The sequence below is a fragment of the Chiloscyllium plagiosum genome, unplaced genomic scaffold (genome assembly GCF_037043375.1).
Source record: "Chiloscyllium plagiosum isolate Xiang-an unplaced genomic scaffold, Cpla_swu_hap1 HiC_scaffold_23, whole genome shotgun sequence".
Taxonomy (NCBI): domain Eukaryota; kingdom Metazoa; phylum Chordata; class Chondrichthyes; order Orectolobiformes; family Hemiscylliidae; genus Chiloscyllium; species Chiloscyllium plagiosum.
In genome coordinates, this window is record NW_028270161.1 from 43,505,537 (window position 1) to 43,519,181 (window position 13,645).

General features: G+C 41.1%; 1 protein-coding gene across 3 annotated transcripts in view; it reads right to left on the reverse strand.

Annotated features, from left to right (window-relative positions):
- Positions 1-13,645, reverse strand: part of LOC122561450 (uncharacterized) — a 108,326-nt gene that overhangs the window by 15,391 nt on the left and 79,290 nt on the right. For all 3 annotated transcript variants that reach the window (XM_087999607.1, XM_087999606.1, XM_087999605.1), the window contains 4 exons: positions 12,751-12,983; positions 10,121-10,307; positions 9,773-9,983; positions 5,311-5,480 (listed from right to left, as the gene is read on the reverse strand). In XM_087999607.1, the coding sequence (XP_087855733.1) occupies positions 5,311-5,480; positions 9,773-9,983; positions 10,121-10,307; positions 12,751-12,983 (801 nt within the window). The remainder of the gene's footprint in view (positions 1-5,310; positions 5,481-9,772; positions 9,984-10,120; positions 10,308-12,750; positions 12,984-13,645) is intronic.

The window sequence follows — 13,645 nt, forward strand, 5'->3', positions numbered from 1 at the left end:
CTCAGAGTTAGATCGCTGCCTCACAGCACCAGGGATCTGGGTTTGCTTCCACTTTCGTGCGACAGTCTGTGTGGATTGCACATTGTCCCCATGTCTACATGAGTTTCCTCCAGGTGCTCTGGTTTCCACCCAGCTGTGTGCAGGTTAGGTGTATTGGCCATGCCAAATTGCCAATAATGTTGAGGAATGTGTAGGTTAGTTGGATTAACCATGGGAAATATAGGTAGAGGAATAGGGTAGTGGGTGAGTCTGGATGGGATGCTCTTCGGAAGGTTGATGTGAACTCACTGGCCAAATGGTCTACCCTATAGGGATTCTGTGGTTCTATGAAGCTGAGGAGATTGTGGAGGCATTGGAAGTGATTTTTCAGGAATCACTGGGGTCAGGATGGGTTCCAGAGGACTAAAAATGGCTACTGTAACACAAATATTTCAGATGGGAGGGAGGCAGAAAATGGGAACTTATAGGCCACTTTGACTGACCTCATTTGTCAGCAAGATCCCATTATTAGGGATGGGATTGCAGAATGTGTGGAGGTGCATGGTAAAATGGGGCTAAGTCAGCATGGCGTCTTCAAGGGGAGTTTATGCCTGACAAACCTGTTAGAATCCTTTGAGGAGACATTGGGAAAGTTCAATAAAAACGGGCCTTGGTCAAATGGTGGAAATGAATTGATAGGCTGAATGGTCTAATTCTGATCCTATACCTTATGATCCTATATTCTATTGATCGATACTGAACAGAAAACCACAAAAGCTTTCTAAAAATCCTTTCCACCTTGAGAAAGCCAGCCGCCATTCCAAGTCAACCAACCTTGACCAAGGTACCCATTTAGTATTGTCAGCTGGTCTAACCTGCAGACTGACTCAAATCTCCTGGAGCCACAGGAAGAGAGCCAATGGTGAAAATGTTGAAAGCTCAAATTTTCATTCTGTGCACTATTAGAGTGGTCAGGGTGGGTATTATGCTTTTATCTATGTTTTGAACACAAACGTCATTGTTCAACAGAGCCAAAATGGATTGCAGCACTGAAGGAGCATTTAAGCTAATGAAATCTAACTACTGACAATGGTAGTGGATTTTAATTTTCCAAACATAGACTGGGGCTGCCATAGTGGTAAGGGCTTGGATGGAGAGGAATTTGCTAAGTGTTTGCATGAAAAGTTTCTGATTCAGTATGTGGATGTACCTACTGGAGAAGGAGCAAAACTTGACCTCTTCTTGGGAAATAAAGCAGGGGAGGTGACTGAGGTGTCAATGGGGGAGCACTTTGGACCAGTGGCCTTAATTCTATTAGTTTTAAAATAGTGATGAAATCTAATAGTTAAAATTCTAAATTGGAGGAAAGCTAATTTTGACAGTATTCAGCAAGAACTTCCAAAAGATGATTTGGGCGGATATTCACAGGCAAAGGGATGGCTGGAAAATGGAAAGACTTAAAACTAAGAGTCCAGGGATGGTGTGTTACTGTTAGGGTGAAGAACAAGGCTGATAGGTGTAGGGAATGCTAGATGATGAAAGAGAATCAAAAGAAGGAAGCATATGTCAGGTACAGATGGGAGGGATCGAGTGAATACCTAGAAGAGTATAAAAGCAGTAGGAGAATACTTAAGAAGGAAATCAGGAGGGGAAAAAGAGGACATGGGATAGCTTTGGTAAATAGGATTAAGGAGAAACAAAATGGATTCTACAAATACATTAAGGACAAAAAAGTAACTAGGGAGAGAATAAGGCCCCTTAAAGATCAGCAAGAACAGCTATGTGTGGAACTGCAGGAGATGGAAGAGGTACTAAATTAATAATTTGCACCAGTGTTTATGGTAGAGAAGGATATGGAAGCTAGAGAACTTGGGGAAATAAATAATGACATCTTGAAAAATGTCTATTTTACAGAGGAGGAGATGCTGAATGTCTTAATATACATAAAGGTGGATAAATCCCTGGGACCTGGTCAGATGTACCCTAGAACTCTGTGGGAAGTGAGGGAAGAGATTGCTGGGCCACTGGCAATCAATAGACACAGCTGAGGTACCAGAAGACTAGAGATTGGCAAAGGTGGTGCCACTATTTAAGAAAGGTCTTAAGGAAAAGCCAGTGAACTATAGACCAGTGAGCCTGACATCGCCGGTGGGCAAGTTGTTGGAGGCAATCCTGAGACGTGTATTTGGAAAGGCAGAGACTGATTAGGGATAGTTAGCATGGCTTTGTGCGTGGGAAATCATGTCTCACTAACTTGATTGAATTTTTTGAAGAAATAACAAAGAGAATTGATAGGGCGGAGGTGGACTTTATCTATATGGACTTCAGTAAGGTGTTTGACAAGGTTCCTCACGGTGGATTAGTTAGCTAGGTTAGATCACATTGAATATAGGGAGAACTAGCCATTTGGATATAGAACTGACTTGAAGGGTCGTGTTGGAAGACTGCTGTTCAGACTGGAGGCCTGTGATCAGTGGTGTGCCACATGGATTGATGCTGTGCCCACTGCCTTTCGTCATTTATATAAATGACTTGGATGTGAAAATTGGAGGTTTAATTAGTAAGTTGCAGATGACCCAACATAGGAGATGTAGTGGACAGTGGAGAAGGTTATTCAGAGTACAATGGGATCTTGGTTAGACAGACTAATGGGCTGAGGAGTGGCAGATGGAATTTAATTTAGATAAATGTGAGGTGCTGCATTTTGGAAAAGCAAATCAGGGCAGGACTTATACACTTAATGGTAAGGTCCTGGGGAGTGCGCTAAACAAAGAGACCTTGGAGTATAGGTGCACAGTTCCAGAACTGGAATCCAGAACTAGACGGCATAGCTTTAGAGTAAGAGAGGAAAGATTTAAAAGGGATCTAAGGGACAACTTTTTCACACAGAGAGTGTTGCATGTACGGAATGAGCTGTCAGATAATGTGGTGGAGTCTGGTACAATTACAACATTTAAAAGACATCTGGATGGCTATATCAATAAGGACGGTTTAGAAGGATATGGGATTAGTGGTGCTGGAAGAGCACAGCAGTTCAGGCAGCATCCGAGAAGTAAAATCGACGTTTCAGGCAAAAGCCCTTCATCAGGAATACAGGCAAAGTGCCTGAAGGGTGGAGAGATAAATGAGAGGAGGGTGGGGGTGGGGAGAAAGTAGCGTAGAGTACAATAGGTGAGTGGGGGAGGGATGAAGGTGATAGGTCAGGGAGGAAGGTGGAGTGGATAGGTGGAAAAGAAGATAGGCAGGTAGGACAAGTCATGGGGACAGTGCTGAGCTGGAAGTTTGGAACTGGAGTGAGGTGGGGGAAGGGAAAATGAGGAACTGTTGAAGTCCACATTGATGTCCTGGGGTTGAAAGTGTTCCAAGGCGGAAGATGAGGCGTTCTTCCTCCAAGCGTCTGGTGGTGAGGGAGCGGCGGTGAAGGAGGCCCAGGACCTCCATGTCCTCAGCAGAGTGGGAGGGGGAGTTGAAATGTTGGGCCACAGGGCGGTGTGGTTGATTGGTGCGGGTGTCCCAGAGATGTTCCTTAAAGCGCTCTGCTAGGAGGCGTCCAGTCTCCCCAGTGTAGAGGAGACACATCGGGAGCAACGGGTATAATAAATGATATTGGTGGATGTGCAGGTAAAACTTTGATGGATGTGGAAGGCTCCTTTAGGGCCTTGGATGGAGATGAGGGAGGAGGTGTGGACGCAGGTTTTGCAATTCCTGCGGTGGCAGGGGAAGGTGCCATGACGGGAGGGTGTGTTGTAGGGGGGTGTAGTCCTGACTAGGTAGTCATGGAGGGAACGGTCTTTGCGGAAGGCGGAAAGGGGTGGGGAGGGAGAGGGAAATATATCCCTGGTGGTGGGGTCTGTTTGGAGGTGGTGGAAATGTCGGCGGATGATTTGGTTTATACGAAGGTTGGTAGGGTGGAAGGTGAGCACCAGGGGCGTTCTGTCCTTGTTATGGATAGAGGGGTGGGGTCTGAGGGCGGATGTGTGAGTTGTGGACGAGATGTGTTGGAGGGCATCTTTAACCACGTAGGAAGGGAAATTGTGGTCTGTAAAGAAGGAGGCCATCTGGTGTGTTCTGTGGTGGAACTGGTCCTCCTGGGAGCAGATACGGCGGAGGCAGAGGAATTGGAAATACGGGATGGCATTTTTGCAGGAGGTAGGGTGGGAAGAGGTGTAATCCAGGTAGCTGTGGGAGACTGTTGGTTTGTAAAAAATGTCAGTGTCAAGTCGGTCTTCACTAATGGAGATAGAGAGGTCCAGGAAGGGAGGGAGGTGTCAGAGATGGTCCGGGTAAATTTAAGGTCAGGGTGGAGTGTGTTGGTGAAGTTGATGAATTGCTCAACCTGTTACTCAGGTATAGCTTTACTGTGGAAAATAAATCCAATTAATCAAAGCACTGAGCCACCATGGGCAGCATGGTTCAATTCCAGCCTTAGGTGACTGCCTGTGTGGAGTTTGCACTTTCTTCCTGAATCTACATGAGTTTCCTCAAGATGCTCTAGTTTCCTTCACAATTCAAAGATGTGCAGGTTAGGTGAATTGACCATGCTACATTGCCCATAGTGTTCAGAGATATGTAGGTTGGGTGCATTAGTTAGGGGTAAATATGCAGTAGTAGGGTAGGGGAATGGGTCTGGGTGGGTTACTCTTTGGAGGGTTGGTGTGAAATTGTTAGGCCAAATGGTCTGTTTTCACACTGTAGGGATTCTATGAAAATAAAGATGTTATATCCAAAGGTTCCAATAAAACATTCCTTTCAACGAACACTTCATGCTTGATTACCTGCTCCCTGTAAGTACACATATTTTGTGCAATGTATGCCCTACACCGAGGGTGTGACAGATGATTAGGTCATTCTGTTATAACTGTGTGCCAGCATCTAAGGAATGTGCATTTCCTCAACACACCCTCACTTCCTCCAGTAACTACAATGAATATAAAACATAGCAACTTAACTGATGCAAACTGCACTCTGATGCCCAACTCTAAGTAGTAAGTTGATCCTTTGTTGATACTTCTCAGCAATAGTATTTTGTAGCAGGTATTTTCTCGATGTATAATGTTGTTATCTCACCCACTAGTCAACTTTCTCCCCATTTCAGCCAGCATACTGGAAACATACAGGGGTACCGAGGAGTTAACATGCCCCATATAGGCTGGCAGTTTAATCCACTTTTCCCTCCAATAGCTGTGCTCTCAAAACCCGTGCAGAACTAAAATAATTCCCAATTTATCTATTAAAATAGACTATAGATCATTTCAAAATTGCAATTCAAATTAAAAGAGAACATTTACATGAAACAGATTACCAAGTTTCTTAGATTCTTTAGATACTCACGACATTCAGGTGCTGAAGGTCTCCAGTCAACGCATCCATTTACTCTACATATGTCAGCAGCTGTTTGTATATTCATACAGTCTAGTTCTGTCGAATTGATCAGGCAATGGTCAGAATTACAGCTTTTCCAGAACAGCTCAGGGTCAACCATGCTACAGTTTTCAGTTAGTCTGTATGGTGGAGAAAACATCAAAGATCTCTAAAGATCTTATACAAAACTTCATGAAGCTTCACAATATACTTTTTATGTATAAGTATTATGGTCATGATACCTAAATACCTAAATTATTTGTTAGTTCAAACGATAACCAAATTGTCACTGCTATTAATTATTCACAATCAAAGCAGTGAAAGATTGAAAACCACCTCCATATTTTAGGTAACATGCAAGGTTCAAAATTAATGAGGTAACAGATTAACTTGCCCTCAAATCTTTTTAAATAGTCCTGGAGAAAACTTTTCTTGATGCGAAAATGATTGTGTTTGATTTTCAGTCCCACCTCAAAATAGTTTTCATAATTACAGATAATTTCACTTATTTAGGTTTGTAATTTCCCAATTTGTTTCTTCAGAAAAAATACCATTTTTCCTTTAGAAAGCCTCCACTTGAATCTAGATTTTAGGTTTACAAGCTAATGTTGGATCAGCAATAACCAAACAAAGAGAAACGTTCAAAACTAAAATAAAAATGTGGATGCTGTACATTGCTGGAAAAACTCAGCAAGTCTGGCAGTGTCTATGACGAGAAGTCAGAATTAACATTTCAGGTCTAGGTGGAGTCACTGGAAGTTTGTTTAATATTTGTCACTGCAAGAGAACAAGGGATTTAGGAGAGAAGGGAATGGGATAAATAAAGGAAAGCAGTCTAATTGTTGTTGGACTCTTCGTCAACTGCCCAACATTGTCTTTCATTTGCTTTAATATGCTTGAATGGAGGCATAGAGCAAGATTAAAACTTAGAGGTTCAAGAACAGTTTGGTTCCTATGTGAAAGCTTTATGCACGGAGTTCTGAAAATCAATATGTAAAATTTCCTGGTAAAATCTCAAAGAATCCTTGAGTATATTTTGACTTCTGGTCAAAATCTATCTTTTTGTAAATGTTTTACAGATAAATGTGCAGTTGGAACTTACAATATGTAGAAACTCATCACTTAAAATGATGATAATACTCTTGAAATTTGTAACATGAAATGAAGCAACTTTAACTGAAATGTGCGAGCCTTCCCCATTAAAACCTAAGCTAGTCTCTGCACACATTTTCTGCTCAGAAAAGCCAATGTACAGGTTGAAACTTAGAAAGTGTGCAATATGTGCATTCCTAGCTGAAGTGTCTTATAAAGTAAAAATAAATCAGAAAATCTAATAGAATCACTGTACAATTGGGTACTTCAGGATTCTTCTCATCAGAAAAACAGGTTTAAAGCATTGAGATTGAAATAGTGTACATGCCTAAATGCCCATATTCATATAAATAAGATAATTTATTTTGATTTAAAAGTTATATATGAAACAGCATAAATGCTAAAGTACCGGTACTATAAACAAAGCAAATACCGAAATGACAGTGTCTTGTGAAATTCTACTTGACTAGGCTCCATCTAGTGACAGTGTATCAAATCAAATTTTGAAGTGCTTGGGCTATTATGAAGGTTAATATAGCAGTTTGTTTTTGGCATCATATCTGTGTTTAATAATGAGTAAATGGTGGAAAATGATTTAAACGAAGTATTTTCCCCACAATGGACATTGTGAGATTGAAAGTAACAGTCTAGGGATTATGTACTACTTGGTTAGCCTAATATAACTTTATTCTGTTTAATTGTGGTCAATGTAAAAGACTTAAGCACCATGTGACTGACTCAGACTCAGTTTGTACTTTATTTCCTCTTTATTCACAGATGTGTTATTTCTTCAATGGGGGCGGCACAGTGGTTAGCATGGTTGCCTCACAGCACCAGGGTCCTGGGTTCAATTCTAGCCTCAGGTGACTATCTGTGTGGAGTTTGCACATTCTCCCTGTGTCTGTGTGTTTCCGGTTTCCTCCCACAGTCCAAAGATGTACAGTTACTCTTTGGAGAGTCAGTGTGGACATGTTGGTTTAAGGGCCTGTTTCCACACTATAGCGATTCGATTTAGCTCCAATATATTGATCAAACATGATGTTCCTTTCCAAAACCATGCTGATTACAAAACCAAACAAATGGATTTTTCTAAGAGATCAGATATAATTTTCTTAACATTGGCTTCTATGTTAAACTAACCAGCCTGTAGTTTACGTTTTTCTGTCTCTTTATTTCATGAATAAAGGAATTGCATTCACTATCTTCCAATCTATGGGATGGTCCTCAAATCAAGGGAATTTTGGAAAATTGAAATTAAAATCAATGCATCAACTCTCATATTTGGCACTTCTTTTAGAACCCTAGGACGAAGTCCATCAGGAACCCAGCACTTATCAGCTCCCAGCGCTGACAATTTGCTCAGTAGCAATTCTCTAGCAATTTTTCCCAAGTTCTCCCCTCTCTTCCATTCTCTCATTTTTCTCTGATTTGGGGATATTGCTTATTTTCTCTACAGGGAAGACTAATGCAAAATATCTGTTGTTTCCTTACTTTCCATTGTTAATTCTGCAGTGTCACTTTCTATAGGAACAACACTCACTTTGTTAATTATTTTCATCTTTCAATATTTATGAAAGTGCTCACAGTGTGTTTTGATGTTTCTGGTCAGCTTTTTCTCATACTCTGTTTGGGGCAGCTTGACGACACACTGCTTAGCACTGTTGCCTCACAGAAACAAGGCTTGACTCCAGTCTTGGGCGATTGCCCATATGGAGTTTGTACATTCCATGTGGGGTTACGGGGTCAGGGTGGGATGCTGCTTGGATCATCAATTCAACCTGATGGGCTGAACGGCCCCCATTTATTCATATCTTCCTTTTGGTTATATTTTGCTTTTTTTGTATATTCTGTACAATCACCGAGCTACCAACTGTTTTTGCATAATTACGTCTCTGTTAATTGAACGTTCTCTTTAATGTATTGAGTTAACTACAGATGGAGGATTGGAATTGTTCTTATTCTTGCATTGTATCTATTCTGTGTATTCTGAGATATCCCCATGAATTCTGCCACGGCATCTCTATTGACTTATCATATATGATCCTATTTAATGGTGAAGCAGGATCAAGGGACCGAAGGGTCTACTCCTGTTCCTATTTCTTAAACTCTTAAGGTGTTAGCTAATTTGCCAATTTACCTGCACCAGATTATAATTTGCTGTATTTAAAATTTTGATGGATAGTCTTGGACGCACTTCTCTCTTTCTCAAACTGATTCTAAAATTCATAATGATATATATAATAATATTATAGTTGGTGAAATCTATGGGTGCCCTTACCATGAAATTATCTATTAATTCTATCTCATTGTATTCTGTCATGTCTAGCGTAGCCAGCTCTTTGGCCAACTCCAGATCATGTTGCAGACTACAGTAGTAAAAGCCTACACGGAAAAAATGACAGCTCAATGTTGTCTGCTGTTTTTTTTGTTTATAGGCCAACCCACCTTTGGCCTATAAAGTTGCTGCCTAGCTTCATCTTTATTACTTAGTAAACATTTCCTGAGTTTTATCACTGTTACAGACCATCTCCTACTGCCTGAATGGGAAATGTCTCAAACGAATAAATAAGCATGGAGAAAGTGAGGTCTGCAGTTCCTGGAGATCAGAATCAAAGAGTATGGTGCTGGAAAAACACAGCTGGTCAGGCAGCATCTGAGGAGCAGAGAGTTGCCACTTTGATCGTAAGCTCTTCATCAGCCCTTCCTGAGTCGACTCTCCTGCTCCTTGGATGCTGCCTGACTGGCTTTGATCTTCCAGCACCACACTCTTTGACTCAAATTAACAAGCATCCCGAGTACACACTCACAGAATTTGGGTTTGAAAGAAAAACTTACAGAATGCATGTCAAATTATTGTATACGCAATCACAGATAGTTTTGTCTCTAAACTTCCTGTTGTTCTTTCTGTGTGTACTGCTCCCTGATCAAAGCACTCAGTTACAGAACTAGGTTGTGAGTGTAAATCTTCCGAAGGTTCTTTGAACTTAAGGTGCCCACTCTCCTATTTGCATCAACAACACCCACCTTACACAGTGTAAGCATTGGTCTCTTGGTGTACATCACAACATTCACAATGTCAGCATCGATCTTGCAGTGCTGGAGAGTGTCTTATTGCCCCTCATACTTTGTGAGTCCTCATGCCACCCTTAGTTGGTTGGCAAGCAAAGTCCTTGGCCACAAATTGACCTTAGAAAACAGGTCATTCACTGACACAAAACAAAACCACCACCTGGATACACATTCACTCTCAGGCTCATGACTCCAGAATGAAAATGCAGCTCATAGACTTTTAAACTTAATTTTGAAAGAAATTAAATATAAATGTAACACTTTTACATACATGTCTGGAATAACATCACAAATCGACTTGGAAGTGCAAGGTGTGGTGGTTGTAGGTGGTTCACATGATACCCCTTGAGGAGCTGATTGGCAATATGGTTTTCTGGGGTCTTCAAACTTCCAATCAAGTGCAGTTTTATGGCAACAATCAGTTGGCTCAATTACCCCATTTGGTCGCATACAGTCATCTGCTATACTATTTGAGCAAGAGCCTAAAGGAGATCAGGAGAAAAAGCATAAGACTTTTGTTGCAATTGCAATGGCAAATTTAAAATCACCAGAATCTTTAGCTCGGCAATGAAACAAAAACATGGAAAGTAATATAACATGAATAGGTAAAACCACATACCACACTGTCCTTGGGTATTGTTGTAGAAAATCTTTGCAGGCACGATGATTTTAAAGTAATTCTGAGCAGCTATAATAGTTGTTTTAATATCATTGAAATAAAGACGCACATTCTTCAAATTTCGAATTTCTATCGTGATTTCGTCTGATGTGTAGGGAATTCTTTCTGGCTTTTCATTAACCCTCAGCTGTAGAATTAAAAGTACAAATTTATTGAAATCATCAGTGCTCAAAAGAGCAACCAACCTAATAAGCCTTGGAAGTGAATTTGTTCACTGTTAACTAGAACAATAGCAAAATTTTACGGATGCTGGAGATCCACAGCAACATTTGAAAATTCTGGAAATGCTTAGAAGGTCAGGCATCACTTGTGTGGAGAAGCTTAGAGTTAAAGGAAAGTGTTTAAAACAGCCTCAAAAGAAGGCAGCAAGAAGATGGATTTTCCGGTAAAATTGCAAAGAGCAATGATAGATTGGCCTCTTGACCAAAGCCTGCCATTCAGTGGAAACCACATTAGATAGGCTTCTCCACTCGAGAGAACAATTTAGCAAGTTGTTTGCATTTTGCTGCTAACAGATCGAACACCCCCTCCCCCAACCTTGCCAGTATCAGTGAGACGCTGACTAAATGGAGGCAGCTGGAAGGGTTGGCTTTTTTAGTCAAAGAGGGCACCATCTGGGATGCCAGTCCTCAAGGCTCTAGCATTTTCTTCGGCTGCATCTCCTCCAGCTTTGCAAGTAGAACTATAATTTTATTTGAAGATTTCATCACCATTCTGGCTGCAGGCTCCTGGGATTCTCCCTTCATCATCGCTGGCCATTTTTTCTGGAGTTGACATTGTTGAGGTTCTGGATTAGGCTGGTAGCTCTCAGAGACATGCAACCATCCTGAACTCTGCGGCAGACCAAGCAGCAACTATGTACTTGTACTAAACTTCTGACTGTAAAATGTGGGGTGCGGGTGGAATGCATAGGGGACATCCTGTGGACTAACCAGCTGAATGTATTGCTGATGCAGTTCCAGCCAATGCTGGGACTTTACCAGATTTGAGAAAATCTTGCCCAAAGGTTTAGGCCAAAGAATTTTTCATGAGAATAGGATTTTCATTATTTCTGTTTTTTATTGTTAATTATGTGAGATTTATTATCCTTTCACTCCTTTAGTGATCACAAGACAGTGATATCCCCATCCCTGTTCCAGAAAAGTTGGGCCGGACTTTCAAGAAGGTCTGGAGGCAGTCAGGTCTGGAATTTTCAGCCATCGACTGATGTGCCAATTTCCTGGCACAATCCCACACTAGTGCGATGTTCAAGCAGACAGGGTCCTGGCCAAAATAACTATCCGCTGCTGAGCAAACGGCTAACCGATAAATCAAAAATCAGAATCTATTACGAAAGACATTATAGCTTGACAGCATGAAGTGAAATTTTCTCCTGTTCAGGATGTCTCCCTGCAATGGTTGAAACTTTGCCAGGGGACAGGGGTGGCATTTCATTGGCAGGTCGGGTGACAGCTCTTACAGATATTTAAACCATATCCCCACTACCATGCTATCCCAACATGCCCCACTCCACCCCACCCACCCCACCCCAACACTCCTCCCAATGTCAATAAGGAAATACTATCACATCTGCGATCATACACCAACCTCCTTCCATCCCTCAGAAGTGGTCTCCCTAACATTCTAGTAGTTCTTGATTATTTTATTCTTGACTATTCCAAAAGTGGCCAGAAGCCATATTTATCCTCTGTCTCTCTCTCCCCCTCTCTCTCTTTCTCTCGCATGCCCACCTCAGCAAGTTGTAACTATCTTAATGCTTGAGAGGCTCCCTATTACCCCTGCAATGTCAGGAGATCATCTGTCATCTTTGATTGGACCCCAGTATACCCTTTGGCTGTTAATTGACCATTTCCTTTGAAAAAGACAGTGGATGGCTATTTCCCACCTGTTGCAAGAACAGAGCCCTGATGTTTTCCTGACATGGGGCTCCCAAGCCCCAATTGAATGTCAGGCCCATGGGATCCAATTGGAGTGCTCCATCAGTTTAGTTGGTACAACACAGATCAGCAGCTGCACAATTTAATTATCACCGTACAATGTTGAACAAAGAAGGCTGAAGGGGGACCTGATAGAGGTATATAAGAGTCTGAGGGACATGGACAAGGGTGAATAGAAAATAGCTGTTGCCCTTATTCGAAGAGTCAATAACAAGGGGACATAATTTTAAGGTGAAAGACTAGAGGTTCAGAAGGGAGTTGAGAAAAACAAGTCACCCAGAGAGTGGTCAGAGCTATATAATAAACTGCCTGAGACCATAGTTGAGGTGGGTAACTTCAAAATCTTTAAAAGCTATGTGGATGAGCAGTTGAAGTGTCATAAGATTCAAAGCTATGGGCCTAGTGCTGGAAAGTGGCACTAATGTAAATTCAATTTAGATTTAGTGATACAGAATTGATGTGCTGAAGGGGTTATTCTTTTACCTGATGAGTCTGTGGTTTTTATGTATTTGGAGTAAATCTGTTCCCACCCTTTGAATGTTACATTGATTTATGGAACTAGTTAATTGACCAATTGAATTGAGAATACCACACGTTGAATAGAAATACTTAAAAAAAAGACAGACCACTTACCACAAAGTTGTGATTAGTAGAAATAGTGATCTTCTTCCCTCTATGAAAAATAATCAGTCCTTTTGGGCAGGAAAATGGGATCGATGGAAAGCAGAAGTAATTATCCACTAGAACTGTGAAATTGTATATTGGATTTTGTTCTTCCACTAGAATATATGTGCAGTTTTCATAGAAATTATAATACAGCCCATTGAAGGACATATAGTGTGGATCACCCCATACTCTACATTCACCTGAAATGTAAGCAAAATATTGTTTGCAAGTTTTTTTTTGTGAAGGGAAACATAAAGGAGTGAAAAAAGTCAAAACAACAGCAGTTTAAAAGGGAGAAGGGCAGACAAAGGAAGCACATGGTGAGGACAGTGCAGGAGAGAGAGAGAGAGAGAGAAAACCTGCACAGTTACCGCCTTTACTGTTTGAATTCGTGTATCGCTGGACATCGGAGTGCATCTGGGAAAATTAACAAACAGTGAAATTCACAACTAATCTTGGAGGAACTGTTGGGCGAAGTTCACAGCACAGAATCAGATAAGTTAATTGTTGTTTTAAGTCTGTCCAATAAAAAAGCTGCAGTAGTGGGTACAGTGGATTCTTTCTTAATTATATGTTTTTGGGATAAGTCTCTTGATTAAATTTAAAATATAAGCCATAGCTATTAATTTAACCTGGGGCAGTGTTTGTAGAGGAATAAGACGGTGTTATTTTCTGGGTCTGTAGATTGTGAAGGAGCAAAAATGGCCTTTGCAGTGATATGTACTTCTTGTCAGATGTGGGAGTTTAAAGAGAGTTTAAGGGTTACTGTGAATTATATCTGCCATAAATGCTGTTGGATGCAAATCTTATCAGGTCAAGTAGATCAGTTGGAGAGGCAAATAGAAGCGATGAGGAATTTGCA